The sequence below is a fragment of the Crinia signifera genome, chromosome 3 (assembly GCF_055691185.1).
Source record: "Crinia signifera chromosome 3, ASM5569118v1, whole genome shotgun sequence".
In the NCBI taxonomy this organism is placed as follows: Eukaryota; Metazoa; Chordata; class Amphibia; order Anura; family Myobatrachidae; genus Crinia; species Crinia signifera.
Genome location: NC_139219.1, coordinates 292,337,018 through 292,358,575, shown reverse-complemented (window position 1 = coordinate 292,358,575; position 21,558 = coordinate 292,337,018). Strand labels below are relative to the sequence as shown.

General features: G+C 44.4%; 1 protein-coding gene across 2 annotated transcripts in view; it reads right to left on the bottom strand.

Annotated features, from left to right (window-relative positions):
• Positions 1-4,826: 4,826 nt before the first annotated feature.
• Positions 4,827-21,558, bottom strand: part of NCK1 (NCK adaptor protein 1) — a 103,807-nt gene continuing 87,075 nt past the window's right edge. For both annotated transcript variants that reach the window (XM_083178458.1, XM_083178459.1), the window contains 2 exons: positions 12,074-12,780; positions 4,827-5,722 (listed from right to left, as the gene is read on the bottom strand). In XM_083178458.1, the coding sequence (XP_083034584.1) occupies positions 5,528-5,722; positions 12,074-12,780 (902 nt within the window). In that variant the 3' untranslated portion in view covers positions 4,827-5,527. The remainder of the gene's footprint in view (positions 5,723-12,073; positions 12,781-21,558) is intronic.

Sequence of the window (21,558 nt, the reverse complement as noted above, 5' to 3'; positions counted from 1 at the left end):
CGTGGAGTTTTGATATAACTTTTGGTGCCTGCCAGCCAAGCCAATACCCAGTGTAAGGATTAGCCTATGCCCCCTGGTGGACAAATAAGAAATACTTTGAGATTCCAAAATGCATACTGCTGGGAATTCATACCCAGCTTCTGGTGCCCCTGAGAATTTAGTAAGTTTGGTTTACACAATAATAAGACCATTGGCATTATGACAGACTTCTGATTAATGCATTGTACCTGGTACACTCGTGTAGCATAAATCATAACATTACTCATTCATTAGCAACCAGATAAATAAAACATACCTATCTTTTAGCATGACTTCATTCATATTTACATGCAGACCAGGGCGGTTAAATATTCAACCATTTGATTTTGAAAGGGGAAAATAACAGGTGTACGAAAATAAAATGGTGTACTTTTATTCTGCATTTGTCTATATTTAATTGCACTGTATTTGGAAAATGCAATTTTTTAATGTATCAATGCATGCTGAGCAAACACTATCCTCTCTCACATATATAGGTCTTTATTACATGATAGTGTTCATTCTAGCACCCGCCATCTTTGAAAACGCATGCAGTTCCTCTTCCCTGCTTGGGGTGTCACTGTCTGCTGTGGCATTTCTAGCACAGGTCTGGTTTGCACATCAGTGCTGATATACAGACCACACTGTGCTAGAAGCACTACAGCAGACAGCGACACCCCAGGCAGGGAAGAGGAACTGAATGGGTTTTTCAAAGACATACTTTGTACGAAGTGGCTATATTATCATTTGTCTGCAGTGATAACTACCAACACTGACAAGTTGGACCTTGTACTAGAAACCTTGCACTAGAGGCATCCCATTGGACATACTCATAGGATTGTGTGTTTGTTCTGAACCCAAGCCACTTGTGTTACTGATGTACATAACATCTTATCCCACATAAGGCCCTTTATAGCAGTCTCCTTTTTCTTGGCATCATATAGCATTACTTGTGGTACATGGCCTATTGAGGCAGTATTTTGTGAGAGACTACACATAAAACACAACTAGTAGACCATAATCAATTTGTATTGTTCCATAGATTCTGTTTTGTCCATTTTTTTTTTGTTTTGTTTTTTACATTCAAGCAACTCCCTAAGATTTTTTTGAAGGATACTTTCATGTATAAACACTACTCACACATTAATTTTGCCTTTTACTTAAGGTCCATATTATGCCCAGTGTGTATGGACAGCGATGACCACTGTCATCGCTGGGGGGTAAAGCCGCTCGCTTTCCCCCTGCCCGGCAATGTCGGGGGCGGACGGCCGTCCACAAAGCCGTTCATCTGCTGGTAATACCAGCAGATGAGCGGCTTTCCCGGCGATGATGGGGGAGCATACATCACTGCTCATCGCCGGGCCGTACACACTGGGTGGCTTTGAGCTGAAAGCCGCTCAAACTTGGTGTTTTGAGCGTATTTCAACTCAAAATTCATATAATAAACTGTACATAGTACCAGAAGGAAACTGGTTATATTTCCAAAGAACCAAAACCTTTTTCTATATTTATGGATGTGCAACTATTAAAGAAAATTGTCTGACAATATGGAGGGTAATTACTGTGTTCTATTAGACAAGTGCTGCTAGTACATGTACTAAATGTAAGTAATAGGATATAATCAGCACCAATTAGGAAAACGTGTGTGAGAATGACGTCCTCAGACCGATACTCGCATAGTGTTCCCAGGGTACGCAGTGCGAGCGGTTCTCCTCGTCTCCGACCCTACATTCACACAAATGTGACTCGCTACTTCCCCCCCTCCTCCACCGCAAATAGCTCTCAGCCAGGGAAAGAGTAAAGCAGAGGGGTAAAGGGTGTAAGGGCAGAGCAGAAAGACTACTCAACCTGGAATATCACAGGTCCTATATACCAGTAATGGAATAAATCAACACAACTGCAAAAGATTAAGGGGAATATTTTCAAGTGACACTCTTAATATCACTTGTTACTAATCCTAAATCATGCTCCAACCAATGAGCTTCTGGTTTTTTTCAAACACATGACAATTAGGAGCTGATTGGTTGGAACACCAGTTAAGATTGGTACCAAGTGATATAAGAATACGGTCCTTAAATATGCCCCTAAGGATAGTTATAAGTGACTCGGTAACACCTGTGAAGACGCACCCTCCTTGAAGCCTTGTGCCTCTACAAGATCATAGTACTTATAATTTACGGCAGGGGTGTATTTTCCCACACACACATCCATGTAAAAGCAGAAACAGATTATGAGGTTTTGTATACACATGTTTATTCACAGAAGGCTTTTCATGTCATTTCCTTCAACGTATAATATTTTAGAATAACTATATGACACTGTACAGAAGACACCTGGGATCCCTTCTGGCTCAGGAGCAGCTGTACCCATCGGTGGTGAAGTAATGTACATAAAACTGGTGCTCACCGGAAAGGCAACTGGGAATATGGAGCGTGAGGAATCGAACGCCAGAACTGCCCAACGTCCAACTGCCAGGAGTGAGGGATTTCTCTATACATCCGACTATTATGAAATGAAGCATTTATAGTCATGAAAGCTTGCCTATGAGGACCATGGATGTATCTAGACAGCTTTTTATAATGCCAACCCTAAAGTACTGAGACAAATGAGAGAGTACAGTATTTACATATATCATTATAGGAAACTAAACCTATATTTCCATAGCATACTCCGGATCAAATAAAAACACACTGATATGGATCATCGAGAATAGAATATTCTTTGCAAGGAGAACATCAACTGAGTAGTAACGAACTCATAATGGCTCAGAAACAATAAAGAAAAAGGTGCAGTGCCCCTTGTTTAATTTAAAATATAAAGCTCAAAGTCAAACCCATCACAGTTCAGCCTTAAATATCAGCCTCAGGTAGGCTTCATTGCCTATAAAAAGTCTGGAGGCAGCCATTTTGTGGTAGCCACATTGGGGGGGGGAAGCCATTTGTGCTTAATACAATATAGACTTTTAGTGGTAGGCAGAGACATTACTGAAGCATAAAGGCTTGTGTCTCAGTGATGTCACTGGTTCAGAGTAATTTGATTGGTTACATTCAAATTGTGGCAAAAAAGATGCCACAAAATGTCTGCCTCTACGGTATATAGACACTAGGCACGCTTTTCAGGGACAATGGCCATGCGTACAGTATATGAAATAATAAATAACCAGACTTCTCTCAGTATAAAAGTTTATTCTCTTGTTTGAATAAATCTGTTTCATATATTTAATTTAAAACCCAAGGAGAGCTGCACCTCCAATGAACAACCATGCAATATATTGCCTTCTGAACACGTACTATCAAAAATGACAACAGTTTTTGGTCTTTTAGTTAAGTCATATGATAGATATTGCGAAGACAATTTCATCTGCTAAATGTCTTGACTGAAGGGTAAGTCTTAAACAGAACTAAACCTAAATGATCTGGATTAAGTTTTAGAGTAAAGTGAATACATTTAGCTTATAAACAGGACTAAGCAGTAGTGGTGGGGACTACTGCGCGAACAGTGCTTGTTGGGCAATATAATCAAAATCCTCATTACAGACCATAGGTCATTCAGCGATGTAGGCCAAAGTCCAATATCACTTTAGTACTGTGGAAAAAAAATTAAAGGAATAAAAGGGGAAATATATCAAACCATCTAAAGAGGACATGTGGATGTGTCGCTCAAAGCAATCAATCAGATGCCAGTTATTTATTTTACAAAATGTATTCTATAAATGATATCTACAATCTGGTTGGTTACGGTAGGCAAACCTCTGACTATCATTTTTAGAAAGTTTGTTAAATCTCCCCCACAGTCCTATACACAGCAATTTTGTGGGCTGGATTAATAACCAGAACATGTGACATGACACAGACATACTGTAATGCACAAAGGGGAGAAACCATAGCTTGGAGAGGGCAAGTACTAACCAATTAGCTCCTTTCAGGTTTCAAACACAGCTTGTAACATGGTAGTTATAAGCTGATTGGCTGGAACTTTATTGTTCCTACAAGCTTTGACAAACCTCACAGATAGTGCTTCAAACCTTTGTAGACAAAATGGCTGCCCAGTTGTGTGTAAGAACAATGAGATTTTGAGTCTTTGGTGTTGCAGTTGTTCATACACCGGAAGGAGCGATGAGCTGCCGGTCTGATCATGTGACACGCCTTGCATTACATACGGGGGGGATGAGGCATTTAATATCTTTGTGACACCAGTCAGCTAAAATAAATTACAACATTTGTGGCATTATCTACTACATCTTCAATAATCTTGTATAATTACGGATTGCTATTAAGACACAGGATAACTACTAACTGCGCAACGGTAATGTATTCAAATAAGACGTAGAAGTAAATATTTTCTAATAGCAATAGTAATTCTGATTAGTATTAAAACAAGTGATTTTATTTTTAATGAAGTATTTGCCTTAATGTACCTAGGTTTGTTAGTGTATAACACTATGGGAAAATACTTTAATTAACTAAAGGCTTTGGCACACATAAAAAGAGGAAAAAAATATCCCCATCCCCCCCCCCCCCCCCCCCCCCAAAAAAAAAAAACCCAACAATGTAAGGTAACATATATAACACTTGTGGATTGTGACACTAACTGGCAGAAGGAACGCAGTTGGAGGCCCCCTACTTACCAGTAATAAGCTGGAAGTCCCAAAACACACTCCCGGCCACAGAGGAGAATGGGGCTCACAGATCAGTAATATTTGGGCATGACACAGGTTGCAAAGACTATTTTTAAAGAGGTCACATATATATTTAAAAAAAAAAAAATACATATTGATATAACAGCGAATAGAAAGTGATTCACAGCACTGTGAATGAAATCGTCTCTAATTAGGGCAAGATACAGAGCGAGAGGTACTCAGACCTGGTATAGGGTGCATTAAATATTGAGTAACTGACCTAGAAGGCTGTCATTGCTTTGTAAACAAATAAATATGAAATGTTTTGGATACGAACAAGGAAATAACAAATGAAGAAAAGGTTGATTACAGGCGGCGCCAGTCTGATACGCGGCGACTGGGGCGGCAGACATGGGTATATTCCACAGTGAAGACAGCACTCCATCCAGGTTGAGGACGCCCAACAGATTCATAGTCTAAAGCACAGAGTGGACATAACAAAAGCAGCATGATGATGCGATATGTGGCGTATTTGTCATCCGATGTGATCCTCGCCGGGGGAAGGGGAAACCACAATCACATTGCTCAGAACCCCAAAATGCAGAGGTTACACATTTCTCAGTCTCAGATATGTTACAATAGTAAGGCAGAATGTAGAGAGAGAAAGAAATAAAAGAAGGGTATACACAATGTTGGAAGTGTAGATAGCAATTAGAAAAAGGACATGAAAAAGGGGAGTATAATCCAACGGATGAGGAGAGTAACGGTACAGAACAGGTCCTTCTCAGCAGGGCCAGGAGATGCCTTTGGTTCTATTCTGGGGTGTTCAGTCATTCAGAGAACGCACCTAACCTGGAGTTCCGTCCAACCCTTACTTCTCAGACCACTTCCTCATGACAAAGGCTTGATTAGATAGAGTTTCTCGCCCTGCTCGCTGGTAAAAATTGGGGCCTTTTTGTAATGTTCTACCAACTCCTCCATGGTGGTAAACCTGCGCTGGCCAATGCAGTACACATTGTCTTTCATCTGTACTTTGAAATGCTTGTTCTTCCCTTGGGCTTTCAATGACACGGAGAAATCATTTGGCTTGAAAAGGAGACGAGAGAGAAAAACAATTAGACGTCAGACAATGGCCAACATAATGAAAACAGTTGCTGATACTTTGTTAATGGGAACCAATGACTGCTACGTAGGGCGCTTTTTAGTGTCTGTGATTTCATATTACAGTACCTACTGCAGCAGCGCTGGTCACCAAATGCCACTCCAGCTGCTGTGGAACTATACATCCCAGTATAAAGTGGCATAGAGTCTGTGATAGGACATGCTGGGATGTGTAGTTCCACAGGTCACCTACCCCATTGTAGTTCAGGTACAGCAAGTAATAATACAACTAAGGCACATCAGGTGTCCATTACTGTAGCATATTCCACAAAAGGGCTCTAAATTAGCATTCCCATTGAGCCCGATTATATTACGGAGGTAACCAGCGAGAAGCCCAGGAGGCTACAGAACATGGGCAAGAAGCAAAACCATGTTAGATGTCAATTTACTGGGATCCCCAACATCATACATTTATCCCTCCAAATGGTTAAAGGGATTAGGTGATATAATGGCCACACAATGCCGCAGAGATCTAGCCTAACATTACACCATTCATAGCCCCAAAACATCTAACTGCCTCATTATCCAATGTAATCAGATCCTTATCAGGCACATCTGCAACTGTGGTCAGGAGGTGGCTGCCTAAAGGTGCGTACACACGGGGGTGATATTGTGAAATACTGCGGGAAATATGGTCGCTGAGCGACCATATTGCCCGCGATGGGAGTGTGCACCGGCGATATATCGCCAGGGGCGCGCTCACGTTTTTACCCCTGTAGTGATCGCTGGTCGCAGGAACATGCTCCTGCGACCAGCTGATTTCCACTGCCGGGCTCCCCCCGGCAGTTTCTTTTTCATCAGCGACCATCTCTGGTCGCTGATGAACAGGAGACACAGAGCAATATATTGCTCAGCAATATATCTCCCCCGTGTGTATGGGGCTTGATAGAAGTGATGTATATGCTGCACTGGGATATGGTCATTAGGACTACAAGCATTAGGTCGACACCACAAGGTTGACATGACTGAAGGCCGACATGGGGAAGGTCGGCAGTAAAAAGTCGACATGGGGTTTTTCACTTTTTTTTTTAGCCGAAATGTGCCGACAGGCGGTATTTCATGCCCTACCATCCACTAGGGTGTGGTGGGAGAATAAAATAGTGTGCCGAGCGCAGCGCTACACCATGCCCGAAGTATGGCAAGCACATTGAGCCATGCGAGGGGACGAGGTGGTACGTTAGTGTCCATGTCGACGGTGTCAAAATTCAGGACAAAAAAAAAGTGAAACCACCCATGTCAACCTTTTGACTGTCGGCCATCCCCATGTTGACCTAATGGCCCCGTCGAACTAGCTGCTGTCTGATGTATGATCCATACCCGCTGCACTAATGTGCCACAGTCACAGCCTAAACTACCCATCTATAGATGCTCAAACCCAACATGGAACCTCCTGCTTGGAGCCAGTGACGTCCTGGAGTTATGCAGACAGGGACGTGACCCTACAAGCTGATGCATGGGGCCAGGGCATAGCCGCAGAGATCGCACCATGCATTAGCAACAAGAAGCTCACTGCACATTACAAAGGAACAAAATAACAGGCAAGTGATTTACGGACCCCAGCTACGCATCGGATATTAGCCCCACCAGCCCGACTATATTACATTTCTACATCAGGATAGTTCAAATTAAGGCTGGGAATGACAACACACCAGTACTACACTGGGGTCATTTGGCAATACCAGCAGACTGCAAGAAGCGTAGAACTAGTAGGCGCGTCATTTTGAAACTAAAAACCTAAATCTGCTCACGCGTTAATATTGCAAAAATAACTGAAACAATTCAAATGCCCCCCCCCCCCCCCATCTTTTATGTACGCAATGCCCAAACTGATAGAGTGAGCACAGGACTGACAGTGTGTGTGTACAGGTCCATTTGGTGTACATCGTTCTGCGCTTTCAGCATCTTAGGGAATTTTTACGCTTTGAGATCACGTTTTACCTTAAAACCGCATGAAAACGCAGCAGTAACAGAAGTGCTGCGCGGAAACATAAACCCTATTTCAGGATGTCTGACTGTAGTAGAAATGATAGTAAAAAAATATAATTGCCTAATAAATATGCTTACCAGTGTGCTTAAAAACAAATACCACATGCATATAATTCAGCAGTAGTTAAAATGCTAATTCGATCATAAAATAGATCACTCCGTTTCATAGGCTGTACACTTACTTAGAAACAAACCAGCTATTTAATGCTCTCGGCCCACATTTGTACGCAAGGGAGAGTCCGACAACGGCAAACGGCCTTGTTGTTTAACCCTTTGAGTGCCAACATGTGACACAGGTGTGCAAAACATCCTCTTAAAATGCCAGCGCCGCTCAAATTTGTTATATAAATTCAAATAAAAATTGTTATGTAAAAAAAGATTATTTTTGACAAATTCACTTGGCACACAAAGGGTTAAAGGAGGACTTTCCAGTTCCTTCCGTAGTAATCACTATAGCTGTGTGCTGGACAGTGAAGAAGTGGGACTACATGTTACTCATTTCCTCTGTAGCTCACCCACCCCCGGCAGCTTCTGATATGATTTGGCACTTGATGTGCTATTTTTTACATGTGATAAATCAGATCGATTTATCACATGTAAAGCCGGGGGAGCTGCAGGGTCTGGGGGGAGCTTGCAGGCGGGGTGGCATCAGGGTCCGTGGCGGGGGCAGGGTCCTGGTCCTTGGGAGCAGGTCCGGGGGAACAGGGACCGGAGAGCAGGGTCCGGTCCGCGGGAGCTGCAGAAGGGGTAGTAAGCTAGCAGCAGGAGATGTGGTGGGGAGCGGGCTCCGGTCCAGCTGCAGGAGGGGTAGTGGGCTAGCGGCAGGACCGGAGAGATAGCGGCAGGCGTGGACCGTAGAACAGAGTCCGGGTAGCAGCGAGCGGGAGAGCTCAGCCAATCAGCGGCTGCCCTGCCCGTCCAAAATTTTGAATAGGATGTTTCCTATTCTCCCGTTCACCGCTACCTGGACTGTTCTGCGGTCCCCCCTCCCTGCCGCTACCTTTCCAGTCCTGCCGCTAGCCCAGTACCCCTCCTGCAGCTGGACCGGACACCGCTCCCAGCCACATCTCCTGCCGCTAGCTCACTACCCCTTCTGCAGCTCCCATGGACCAGACCCTGCTCTCCGGTCCCCACTCCTGCGGACCTGCTCCCTGCCGGCTGCACATAAGATTTATCTTAAGTGCAGACCTTCCGGAATCCAGATCTGATCCGATGCGCACGGGACCTCGCATCGGATTAGATCAGATGTCATACCCTACGCGATTTGGGCAATTTCACCCGATTTCTCGACCCGATCCTCCACAATCAGGTGAAATCGGGCCCAAATCGCGTAGTGTATGGGGGCCTTAAAACTCTGCTAGGGTGAAGCGGTTTCCACAGACAAATATATCACAGGTTGTTCAGCATTCATGTGCAATAACCTAGGATTCTCAAGTTGTAAATTATGGGTAAAGGTTAGGGGCAAATAGACAGTTTTGGTTTCGCATGCAGGGTAAACACTAGCTGTATTTGCATGTAGCCTGCAAATGCTGGAAAGCTTTGCACACCAACATAATTTTTTGTCATGCTACTCCCAAATGTAAAGCTCTCTGCACATTTTAAACTTCCCCAACTTGATACAGTGTAGTACAGGGGTGGCCAAACCGATCCTCAAGATCTACCAACGGTCCACGTTTTCCTAATCACCTAGCTGCTGCACAGCTGTAGTCATTACTAACTGTCACATTTTCAAACATGCTGCATTCATTCCTACTATAGATCCACAGGCTGCCTGAAAAACATAAACTGTTGGTAGATCTTGAGGACAAGTTTGGCCACCCCTGGTGTAGTACAACTATGCTATCAATCCAATCAGGTGATAGTTTGGTCTTGCACATGGTGAACTTGATCTGAGAAACTATATTTGTAATCCATTTACAAACTTATATTGATTTTCTAGATTAAATTTGCATTTATTTGTACATACCTCCTGAGGAGGAGAAAGATTAGGAAATCTTGATTTTAAAAATATATAATGCCAGTAAACCCATCCCAATGAGTAACCCTGCACTTGTCCATATACATCTAGCCACTGTGTGCATTTACAGCCCTTCTAGTAAGAGGTAGTGGTAAGTGTCTGCTTGTGAATTTTTCCATTTTTTATGTACAAAAGCAACTTCTGCTGAATAAAATAAGAGGAATGCCTATATTCTATGTGCAACTGCGGCCATGTTTGCATATAGGCATGCTACGTTACAGTGTTTTCTTAGACAGAGTGTATTTCTTACCCAGAAATGTGTTTAATTCGCATCGCTGTGTGAATATGCCACAAAAGCAGACTCTGCTTATTAAACCGACATGCAGCATGCCTTTATTCTGTGGGCGGGCCGGGCCGCCGGCGTCACGAAAGTGGGCGGGCCGGGCCGCCGGCGTCCCTAAAGGGGGCGGGCCCGGCCGCGCCGAAGATGCTTTCACCACAGGGGGAAGGTGCCTTGATGCCGGGGAAGCTCTGGGCATCGCTGTGCAAGGAGTCGGGCAGGCACCAGGCTGTTTTAGCGGGGCGCTGCTAGAGGGGCAGGGCGCATTTTGCCCTTTAAAAAATGGGCAGGGCGCAGCGCCCTGCTAAAACAGCCTAGCGGGAACACTACGTGAACACATCTGTATCTGGGAGTGTAACATGTGCCTGTGCAGCTGCTGTGTTTAGAACTAGTAATCACCACCAGTGCAAACTGAGAAATTGTTTTGGAGTTTTTTAAGCCCTCTCCTAATATATTCCTAAGGAGCAAATCAGTAAGAGACTGTGTATAACCCCCCTAAGGAAGGTCTACATGCGCACATTACAGTAGGATGCACTCTGCTACTGGAAAATATGGAACCAGCATCTTAGCCACTTACTAAACCCACAAAATAAAACTGCAACAACCAGACATATCTTGTGACCGGGAGACAAGCAAAATATCTATCTATCTCTGCTGCAAACTAGCAGCCCGAGCGATAAAACAAAGCCAGCGATGGATATCGCATGGTGATTGATAGCAGGGGGAGTTTGTTGTAGACGGCACCTCAGCATTTTCTGGGAGCGCCCCTTAAAAAGGCAGGCGGGCCCAGTCCTGGGGAGGGCCTCCGACATCAGCAGTGGCCTCTACCTCCCCATGGTGATCGCAGCTGTGAACAGGGGGAAAACAAGTCGATGAGTGATTGCGAGTGGTTTAACCCGTGTGTATTCGCACTCGTGCACAGTGACGGGGGGAGACTCTGGCAGAGCGGCTTTCACCTGATGGCTGGATCGGAATCTGATCTAATACATGCCAATACATGCCCAATTTACATGTGATCAGTCAATATTGTATCGAAGTTGGGGGGATTGAGGCCGAATCGTTCTGGCGTGTACCCAGCATGAGGAATAGCAGCCATAGGAGATAATTTGGCCACTCATTCTCTTGAGGAACAGGAGGTGTTTTTTGTTTTTAAATGAACAATAGCTCCTGTTCTCCTATGTAAAACATACACCAAGACAAAAGATGTAAACCGTTACTGAAAATAAAAAGCTGTAGACAGCGTCTATAAAAGCAATTACACCACAAACACAGCTGCTTCAGGAGCCCAGACATGCTGTCCGCACATGCTGCTTAGGTTATCCACAATAATTACAAGGATACGTTCACATTACTGTGGCTGGAACGGTTACGTGCAGAAAAAAAAAAAAAAACTGTTGACTACATAAAATGCTACATAATCCCTGGATTCTGGCGTTCTTCTGCTAGTAATATGCGCATTACATTAGGAATAGATAGTAATAAAGTTAGTCATTTAATATGGTGGCTAAGCCCGCGTACAACTTAGACACCAGTGTTTTCATCTATGCCTTTATGATTCTTTTATATGTATTTGATTTTATGAACCAATAAACAGAGTACAGTAAAGCTGTGCTGATTTTATAGACCATAAGAAGTGATTATTAAGTGTTACACAATAGAAGGACAGGGCTGAAAGGCCAATCCAGCAGTGTACCACAACAATATGGACAAATAGTCACTCAATTACGGGTTGTACTTAGATGAGTAGGAGACAAGACTTACTGAGCTGACAAACATGACTTTATACCACAGCATCACACATTCCATTACAAGGTCTATCTCTTTGTAAGGAGAAGGTCCATCCCACAAGATAATGTTATATATAATACTCAGGGTCAACAAAGAGATATCAATTACCATGCACAATTCCCGGCATCAAGAGTGAGCTAATTCACAAATATGTACATTATTATGGACGTTATTAAGAGTTAAAAACATAAAATAGACCACTTACCGAAGATTCACTGTCTCTAATTAGGAAGTCCCCCTCATTTCCTCGCTCGTTGAGTGCCATTTCTGCTTGGTGTCGCGTTACCTTCCCATAATACCACTGGTTGCCGGCAAAACGTCCCGAGACAGAAGGTCCAATGTAGTCACAGCGCGGCGGCAGTGGTTCATAACCTGAGCTGGGCTGAAAGTTCTGCATTATAGTGACGTAGTTCTTTGGCACCAGGCCTACAAGACCATTGCTCTTCCGGCACTTCCACCACTCTGGATCGTTCTCTGGCTTCTCTATAACATCCATCATTTCGCCTTTCTCAAAGTTGAGCTCTTCCTCATTGGATGAGCTAAACGGATAGAGCGCCTGGACGACATGAAGCGAGCGACCGTTATTGAGATTGTTGACCACGGCTGCCAGTTTTTCTGAAAGCGTGCTCACTTGGTCACCGGAAGGGCTATCGTTCTCTTCAGTCACATAGTTTGATGGGAACCAGCCAACGCGTCCATTGTAACTACCCCGCCACCAGCCGTCACTGCACTTTTCCATTACAATAACCTTTGTGCCTTTCACCAAGGACAGCTCATCATCCCTCTCCGCCGTGTATGTGAACTTCACGTAAGCTGGCATGTTGAGGTCATACAGACGTTCTGTGTCGGAGCTTTCATCTGCTGTAGAAGAGGAATCCGGCATGTTCGGTTTCCTTTTCACTTTGCCAATACCTGGAAATAAATGTATATATTAAATAACGGCTATAGAAATTATGTAGCAGCTTTAAAAAGGAACAAAATCATACCTCAAAATTACCGATGGGATTTTCTCAAAATCGCCAAAAACAAAACAAAACCCCCAACTATAATTATTGGGTTTATTTGATGCAATAAATCTTTTCAGCCTCCACCGACTGCGGTGTGTCAATTGTGAGCACAGGCCTGCCCAACTGGTGGCTCCCCAGCTGCTGTAAAACTACATATCCCATCATGCCCTGACACACTTCACATGCCTTAATAGCAATACTGTGGCAGGGCATGCTGGGATGTGTAGTTTCAAAGCAGCTGTAGAGTCGCAGGTTGACAAGACCGGTGCCACCAGACCAGAGTCTCACTAATACACATTATACGGACAATGGCGTAGCGCAGACAAAGAGTTGAAGAGAAACAAGTTTTGGAATAACTCTAAAAATGTATTCTTAATTATAAACTACTATAATAATGGTTATATATTCAGTACAAATGTATAACATATATACAGTACAGGGTCACGAGCTGCGCAAAGCAATTTGATTTATATAGACATCCAGCTTATTCCCAAGTTGGGGAACAATCATACTAGCAAGATCACTGATCCTTATAACAGCGCACCTACTGTATACTATGCCCCAACCTTGTGATTCCAATATCTGGAAGGACCGCCTACCAGGCGCTAATAGGCGAGGGGGCTCTGGAGGGTTAGCATGCAGAAATAATCCCATCCACTTATATGTCAAGCAGTTTTGGACCCACTGTCTTACAACATTTACTCAGAAGCTTAAATGAACTACAGCTCACAGCTGCTTTTGCCATGGGGAGTCTGACAACCGGAACAGCTGTACCACAGCACTGGTAGGGGGTGGCGTCTGGGCAGCATAAGAGAGCAGGAGATTGTGGGACATAGGAAGAAAGTCTCCCTAGGAATGGGAGTGCAAGTAAGGCGGAAGTCAGAGGCGAGAGAGGAGGCAGGCTGTGAGGGGGGAATCAGTGCTAGAGTAGGACAGACAAGCATAGGTTGATTTAACATGCATTCTACAATGTTCACTGTAACGCCACAATGTTTCTATGGTGCCACCAAATACACAGTACTCTAAGTTTATTTTCACTGGGGGGGGGTACATATTAGATCCATTCAGATTTTCATGGAGCGTGGGAAGATACCCAGATAAATATGTTGAGAACATGCAAACTCCACACAGATAGGTTTTGTTCTTGCCTGGTACCTATCACCCAAGTCCTGTGAGGCAAAAAGCGCTAACTACTGTGCTGCCTAACATGCCAAGCAGATAGAAATATAGAATAGGGTAACTGAGGGGGAAGAAACAAGACCTATGGAAACTCAGCACTGTGCATGCAGCTAGAACAGTGTTACATTTTGCACACGCACCCATGTGTACGGTCCCTCGAGGCCTGCGATGACAAGTCGCCTGCACTAATTACCATCTGCTGCACTAATCCCCGTCAGCTAATATGGCCTGTATTTAGAGTCTTGAAGCATTGGCAGTAAGTTGTAGCTTCTCTACCTGTCAGAAACCAAGCTGGGTTTGCAGCAATGTGGTTGGGCGAGACCTTTACACAGTCACTCCCTGCTTTGTATTATCAGGATTCTCTGCAGTATCCCTACCACTGATAATTACACACACTAGAGATTCTGCCTTTGTGTCTTAATAGAACCGGATGCTTTTCAGCTGTTTAACATTTGGCTGCTGGAATCATGTCAGGCATTCCATCCTGAGACTTTAATGTCGTCTTCCTGTTGTGCACAGTGGCATCCTGCTTGAATCCTCGGATTTTAGAAAAAAAAAAAAAACCCTGACATCATATCTGGACAGACCTGCAGCTAAACTAGAACAATAGTGTGAGTACAGGTACAGCTGGGGGATTATGGAACCAGCTCAGCAAGATGCACTCATGGGTGATTTTGACCTTTGAATGCTCGCATGCAATGTTAACCCGCAGCTGCATGCAATGCAAATTCACCATTGGGGCCCAGCCAACAATGTTGTGCAATATGAAATTGGCTAAGGGAAGCACGGCTATGTCATTAATGGAGTTTCGAGCAAGGCTCAGCTAACAGGGCTCTATGCCAGGCAGCACTAAATGCTCTTAGATAGGTAAGTGGCTGCTGATCGCTTGTGCGTTAATGTCATTTTAAATAGATTCAGGAGGCAGCCCAATCACAACATGTGACCGAATACTCGTCACCAAATACCTGCGCAGCTCAGGCTGTTTTAACATTAACACTTCATTTCCACTAGTCTGAACATGCACAGTTCCACCTCGTGAGAGCATTCGTGTGTGGGAAGACGTCTCACTCCATCTGCAACCCTTAAGGGTCCTAAAACAGCACCCCGGAGACACAGATCAGCAGCAAAGTGTCAAGTAGAAGATTATCGCATGTCACAGCTCCATATGAATCTTCCATTAGGAGCATTCAGTAATGAAGACTTGATTATGGGAACCTTCTTGTTTCTGTGGGTTCATCACAGTGTGAACTCTGCTGCTCTACTCTGGGGATTAACAGGGTAGGAGTTTCTCATGTCCTTCTGACTGTATGCGGACACTGGGGTGAGCAGGCCAGAAAGCTATAGGGACACATTGGAGGAAGGATGACAATTAGAGTGCAGGAGTCTGGGACAAATTGGGGACTTGCTTTAGAAGCGTCAGATTTCTAACCCGGCGACAACGTTTATAAAATAAAGTAAAATACAGTTTAAAATGCCCACAACTGCAAGATAAGATTACTGCTGGCACAAGGATAAACACATTACACTTTACATTAGATTTATAATGACATGGAGGAACAGAGAAATGATTATGCCTCAACCCCTTTTCTTAAGCCCCATGCACACTAGATGATATATTGTTCATATTGTCCAGTGTGTACGCTCAGTATCATTAACGTTGCGCATTCTCGCAAGTCGTTAACTATATCTACTGTCATCTGTTCATGCAGGTCAATGCTATGGTCAAGGACTGCATGTTCAGGCAGGGGCTGTGTGACATCGCTGAACAAGATCACTCAATGTGTATGCACTGTACTGTTTGCTCCGGAGCTTCTGTCTATCACGTTCCCGTTGATTTAAGGATCGTTACGGTCGATCTAGACGCCGTATACTATCTTCAGGCATCTAACAAGAAGCGTGGTCGACTAGATCATGATCGATCTTCACACTGTTGATCCGTTGACCAGATAAGAGTCTGCACCATGGCAGTTAGGGGCTGGTTGGTTGGCACTGGTTGATACAGATGTAGCCATGTTCACCTTTGTTGTGAAACCATTCACAGCCGGCAACTGACCCATTAATTCCGAAGACCGCGGTCAGAGAACAGTAATAGCCTGGCGCGACAAAAAGGAGCATGGCTACATCTGTATATCCATCCACTTATTCTATCATCAAATCTTAGTAAATAGACCTGTGTGTCATCAAATGAAAAAACAAATGACTATTTAAATAAAGACGACATTTACTCTAAAGATCCGTTTCATGCTGATGTAGAGCACCAGCAATGTAAACACATGCAAGCAAACAGGTAATGCGCATGAAGTCTGGGCTCTCTTAAGGCCCATGCACACTTTGTGACTGAGCTGAACGTAACTCAGTTTTGTTGTTTGAGCTACTTTCAGCTCAAAATCTGCCGATGGGCAGTGATGCACGCTCCCGCATCATTGCCGGCTGCCACTCATCTGCGGGTATTTCCAGAAGAACGGCTATAGGGTGGATGGCTTTCCATAGCGTCCTGCGATGAAAAACCGGTCACCCCCTATGAAAATCATTGGCCAGGGGGGAAGATAAATGCATTTAGCGATTTTCAGGTCAGCAATTTTCACATCATCGCTGTCCCTACACGCTGGGCAAACTCCCCAATGTGTATGGACCTTAACACAGTGCCTGTCAAATGTGACAAATGTTAAATAGTGTCCTGGAGATGCAATTCTGCCCCAAGTGGTTCATAAAACACATCCACCATCCAAAACATAATACTGCAACTTGTAAAGGCCCATACACACTGGGCGACTGAGCTGAAAGCTGCTCAAAACAGCTAGTTTGAGAATCTTTCAGCTCAAATCCGCCCAGTGTGTATGGCCCGGGAAAGCTGCTCATCTGCTGGTATTACCAGCAGATGAGCGGCTTTGAGGGCGGCTTTGCATAGCGCTGCACTATGCAAACCCCCTGCTAACAGCGCCAGGCAGGGGGAAGCGGCTCAGTGTGTTTGCACTGAGCGGCTTTCCCCCCAGCGATGATAGCGATCATCGCTGTCCATACAATAGTGTTCATTCTAGCACCCGCCAACATTGAAAACCCATGAAGTTCCTCTTCCCTGCCTGGGGTGTCGCTGTCTGCTGTAGTGCTTCTAGCACAGTGTGGTCTGTATATCAGCACTGATATGCAAACCAGACCTGTGCTAGAAACACCACAGCAGACACCTCAGGCAGGGAAGAGGAACTGCATGGGTTTTCAAATATGGCAGGTGCTAGAATAAACACTAAACTATTACAGTATATTCTCCATCTATGCCCACTGAGATGGTAAAGAATAAGTCGGTTTTAACAACAACAACAACAAAAAAAACAAGAAAAGCTCATGTTGACCTTTTCATTGTGGACCAATAGTGGTCGACATTTTGACAGTCGACCTAATAGCCACATACCCAAATTGAAAAGGTCTAGGTCATGTTCTTAAGGCCTTGAAAACACTTGCAGTCACCAAAGTATGACCAAATGCAGATTAGTGTAAGGAACATCAATCCCATGTATTAATTCTGGTAATGCTATAGGCAGGATTAAAGATGCTGAACCTTTCATGTGTTCACAAGTGGTTCTGACCTCGGTGTGACATTGTCAACACCAGAAGAACACCTGTTTTGCACCAAATCCGAACTTTTAAAGTGCCTACACACAGGGAGACGCGGCTGAGCGGTGCTAGATCGAGCAGCAAGAGCGCTCAGCACACAGCGATGTGTCAGCGCAGTGTGATTTCTCAAGTCCAGTGTTCTCTGACTGAGATTCACATCCAGCCAGATGGATATTAAGTGCCGGGTGATAGCAACACGCGGGGCTGCGCATTGCTATGGCCCCTACACACGAAGTGACGTAGTGACATTTTCTAAGCGAAAATGCCTTGAAATCTCCACATTAGAAGCCTAGGAAGATTTTTAAAATCTTAACGTTTCCTCAGGCAAACTACACCTGTGATTGCTGCAACTCCAAAACTGAACATGCAAATGAATGCACCTAAAATGTATACATCAATATTGGGGCTCATTTAAACCTTATTTTCCTACTCCACCTATGACAATAATGAACCCTAACTTTCTTCCTCAAATATAGGCAGTAGCCCTACCCACATCCTTACGGCATAGGCTCCCATATGGCAAAAAGGTAAGGACAAAAACTAAAACTGTGTCCACACAATGCATACACACTGGCACAAGTGCAGAAGGCAGCCACTCACACTGCTCAGAGAGAGAAGCCCCTCCCCCTCCTAAAAGGACGCCTGCTGAAGGTGTGTGATCATTAGCATGATGGCCATAGAATATAAAAGGCTCGGCTTGTTCCAGGGCTTCCCAAATCCGGTCCTCAAGGAACCCTAATTAGCCATGCTTTAAGGGTTATGTTATAGATCAGGCCTGGCCAACCTGTGGCTCTCCAGATGTTGTGAAACCCCAGCATGCCTTGCCACAGTTTTAACACTACCTTATAGCAAAACTCTGGCAAGGCATGATGGGATTTGTAGTTTCACAGCATCTGGAGAGCCACAGGTTGGCCAGGCCTGGTATAGAGGATAGACATTGTCTATGACGACAGTCACTAGGTCGATCACTAATGGTCGACAGTGACTAAGTAGTCTTTGCCAAAAGGTTGACACAAGCTAATGGTCAACATAGGCAATGTTGACTGTCAAAAGCTCAACATGATTCTATAGAATAGTACATGGACGTGGATACTGTATATATGTACCGATCCGCTCTCCATGCTTCGGCACGGTGCCTGGCTGCGATCAGCACACTATATATTCCCACTCTATGCCCATTTGGATAGTAAAGTTTGAAAAAAAAAATCATGAAAAACTCAAGTCGACCTTTTGACTGTCAACCCTTTTTAAGTGTCGACCTAGTCACTGTTGACCATTGGTGGTCGACTTAGACATGGTCTAGCCCAGGGCTGGGCAATTGCGGCCCTCCAGATGTTGAGGAACTACACATCCCAGCATGCCTTGCATCAGTTTCAGCATGGCCACATAGCAAAACTAATGCAAAGCATCCTGGGATGTGTCGTTATTCAACATCTGGAGGGCCGCAATTGCCCAGCCCTCGTCTAGCCACTGCCTACGGCTTAAAGGATACCCAGGCTGGTTTACATATGGTATAATCAATATCTGCATGTTCAGGCGATCAGGGTTATCGATAACGATCCGCGGGAGCATGCAAGGTTTACAATATAGTGGATACACACTGAAGGACATGCACAATGATATCATTCGTGCCCACCCACCAGTTTGGGAATCACTACACTATATATTCTCTTCCTCAGCAGACCAGTGTTCGTGAAATATCAATTGTGGTTTTGTTCATTATTTAAACAGAGATACTATTTGAGCACTAAATTACACAGATCAGAGACCGTTCCTCTCCAGCTGCTGCTAGTGTGACGTTCATCTCACAACCCAACAACATCACTGCATTTGGAAGTCTGCAATCTACACTGCTGACCACATGACCTGACCAGTAATGGCAGCATTCTCTGGGGTCATAATGAAGACGTATCCACAAAGAGAATACTCAGAAAAGTCCCATTTGCCCCATAACTCCATCTGGTACATCTTTGTGCCAGGCTACAGTGAAGCATCCCATTCCCCACCCCCAAAATATGTGCATTATGCTCCCATATGCTGTATGCAAATGCCTCAGTTCTCCCTACTGACCTTTCCCCTCGTCACTGGCAGCTTGTGTGTTCTAAACACTGAATTTGATCACCTGCTGGAGGCAGAGGGGAGAGACAAAGTGGTCCAAGAAACCAGTGTACAACATGCAATCCTCAGCATTGTATTAAAGTTTTAATGGTTCCCTTCTCCTCCGTCTGAAATCACATTGTAGTAAAGAATACACAGGACAGAATCACGGGTGGCATCTTAGGGTAAAAATGGCCACAGAGCACCACAAAACGTAGAGTATATTCAGATTATATCCAGCATTGGAACACACAGGCAATCTCATGCCAGTCCCTCCGAGATTGCCTGTAGACATGGTGTGATGTAATGAACGAGGTAAGGATATCTCATTCCGTCCCTTATTAACTTGTACAGTGCTGTATAGGATATCTTCTGAGTGCAGCCAGGTAAACCATAAATACTGGCATGAGACCCACTAGAGCACACAATCGTGCATACACACTAAACAATATGCACAATTAGTTGTTCCAAGACTACAAATCCTGCAGGTATCGTTTAGGCGAGCACCCAAAGTTGTGCTATTAGTCTATCCATGATACCAGAAGCAGTACTAAGAAATCCTTAGTCACGCATCACAGAGGACGCCATTTTGTTGGTTAGAAAACAAAAATTTGACTACACGCTCCGTAGTGATGTTTGGATCAGCGGGCAGGAAATCTGTTATGTCATAATGGAGTCCTGTCTCAATCAAGGGACCATTCATGGTCCCAGCTGACTGATCCCACATTGTAACTCCTTTCCTGTAGCCTGCAGATGTTTCCTGTTACCAAGATAACCTCTCATCGCTTCTGGTAACCAGCTTATTTACATCAGTGCTCAGCTACTAGCATTGTGTTTGTGCCCCTGCCACAGTGCAATTATCCTTTCACTGAATGCACACAGGTATGAGGGCCTAGTCCGGGGCCTGTATGGAGAGGTCCTAACTCTGCCCTCATAGCACAATACATGGGAGCCCACACAGCCGCTGACCCTCTAGTGGTTATTGCAAGCAAACCACATCTATCAGATGGTTTCTAAATGAGACTGCTGGCTGTTTCCCCACATCAGAGGAATGCTTGGGTAACAGGGCAAGCTTAGGTTTGTGGTCCCACTTCCATTGGAGATAGCTACTACTGCTGTAACCTACACAAAATATGGCAAACAGACAACAGCTAGTATACATGCCCATACATCTTATGTACTAAGAACTCATCCTTTAATCAAACCTTCTAAAAACGTTGCCCCTAGCAACCAATCACATTCTTTGTTACTTTGTAGCATGCACAAGATAACTGATATCTGGAATGATTGGTTGCTGCAGGCCAGATGTGCGTTTCTCCGGTCCCAAGAAGCGATAGAGGAAATGCAGTAGCGCTGCTCCCATAAAGCAACCAGCCAATTAGAGATCCCACCGGGTTAAAACATATGGTACAATTCTCACTGGCATACTTGATGCCATATGAACACATGGAAGCAGGCAGGGTCACAGCCAGCATCACGGCTGTTCCTGGGAGCGCTGTGACGTGCGGGGAGGTCGGTGTTTGGTAGTGCTGCTGTCCGCTGGAGGAAAGCCATATGTTACACATTACAGATCTGCTGGAAATTTCCTCATTGGGGTCTCTGTGATGGAGAACTACAAAGCAGAAAGCTCTTAATCCTAAATAGTCTTAAAGAGAGAAAAAAAAAAAGTTCCTTAACCCCTTTCTCGGTGCCTCTTAATCCTGCCGGGAGCTTTGACTTGACTTCCATTTCCTGTCCCCAACTGGTTGCCAAAGTCTACGGCAGCCCTGCTCAAATGCTCCCAAAACAAAGCCTTAAT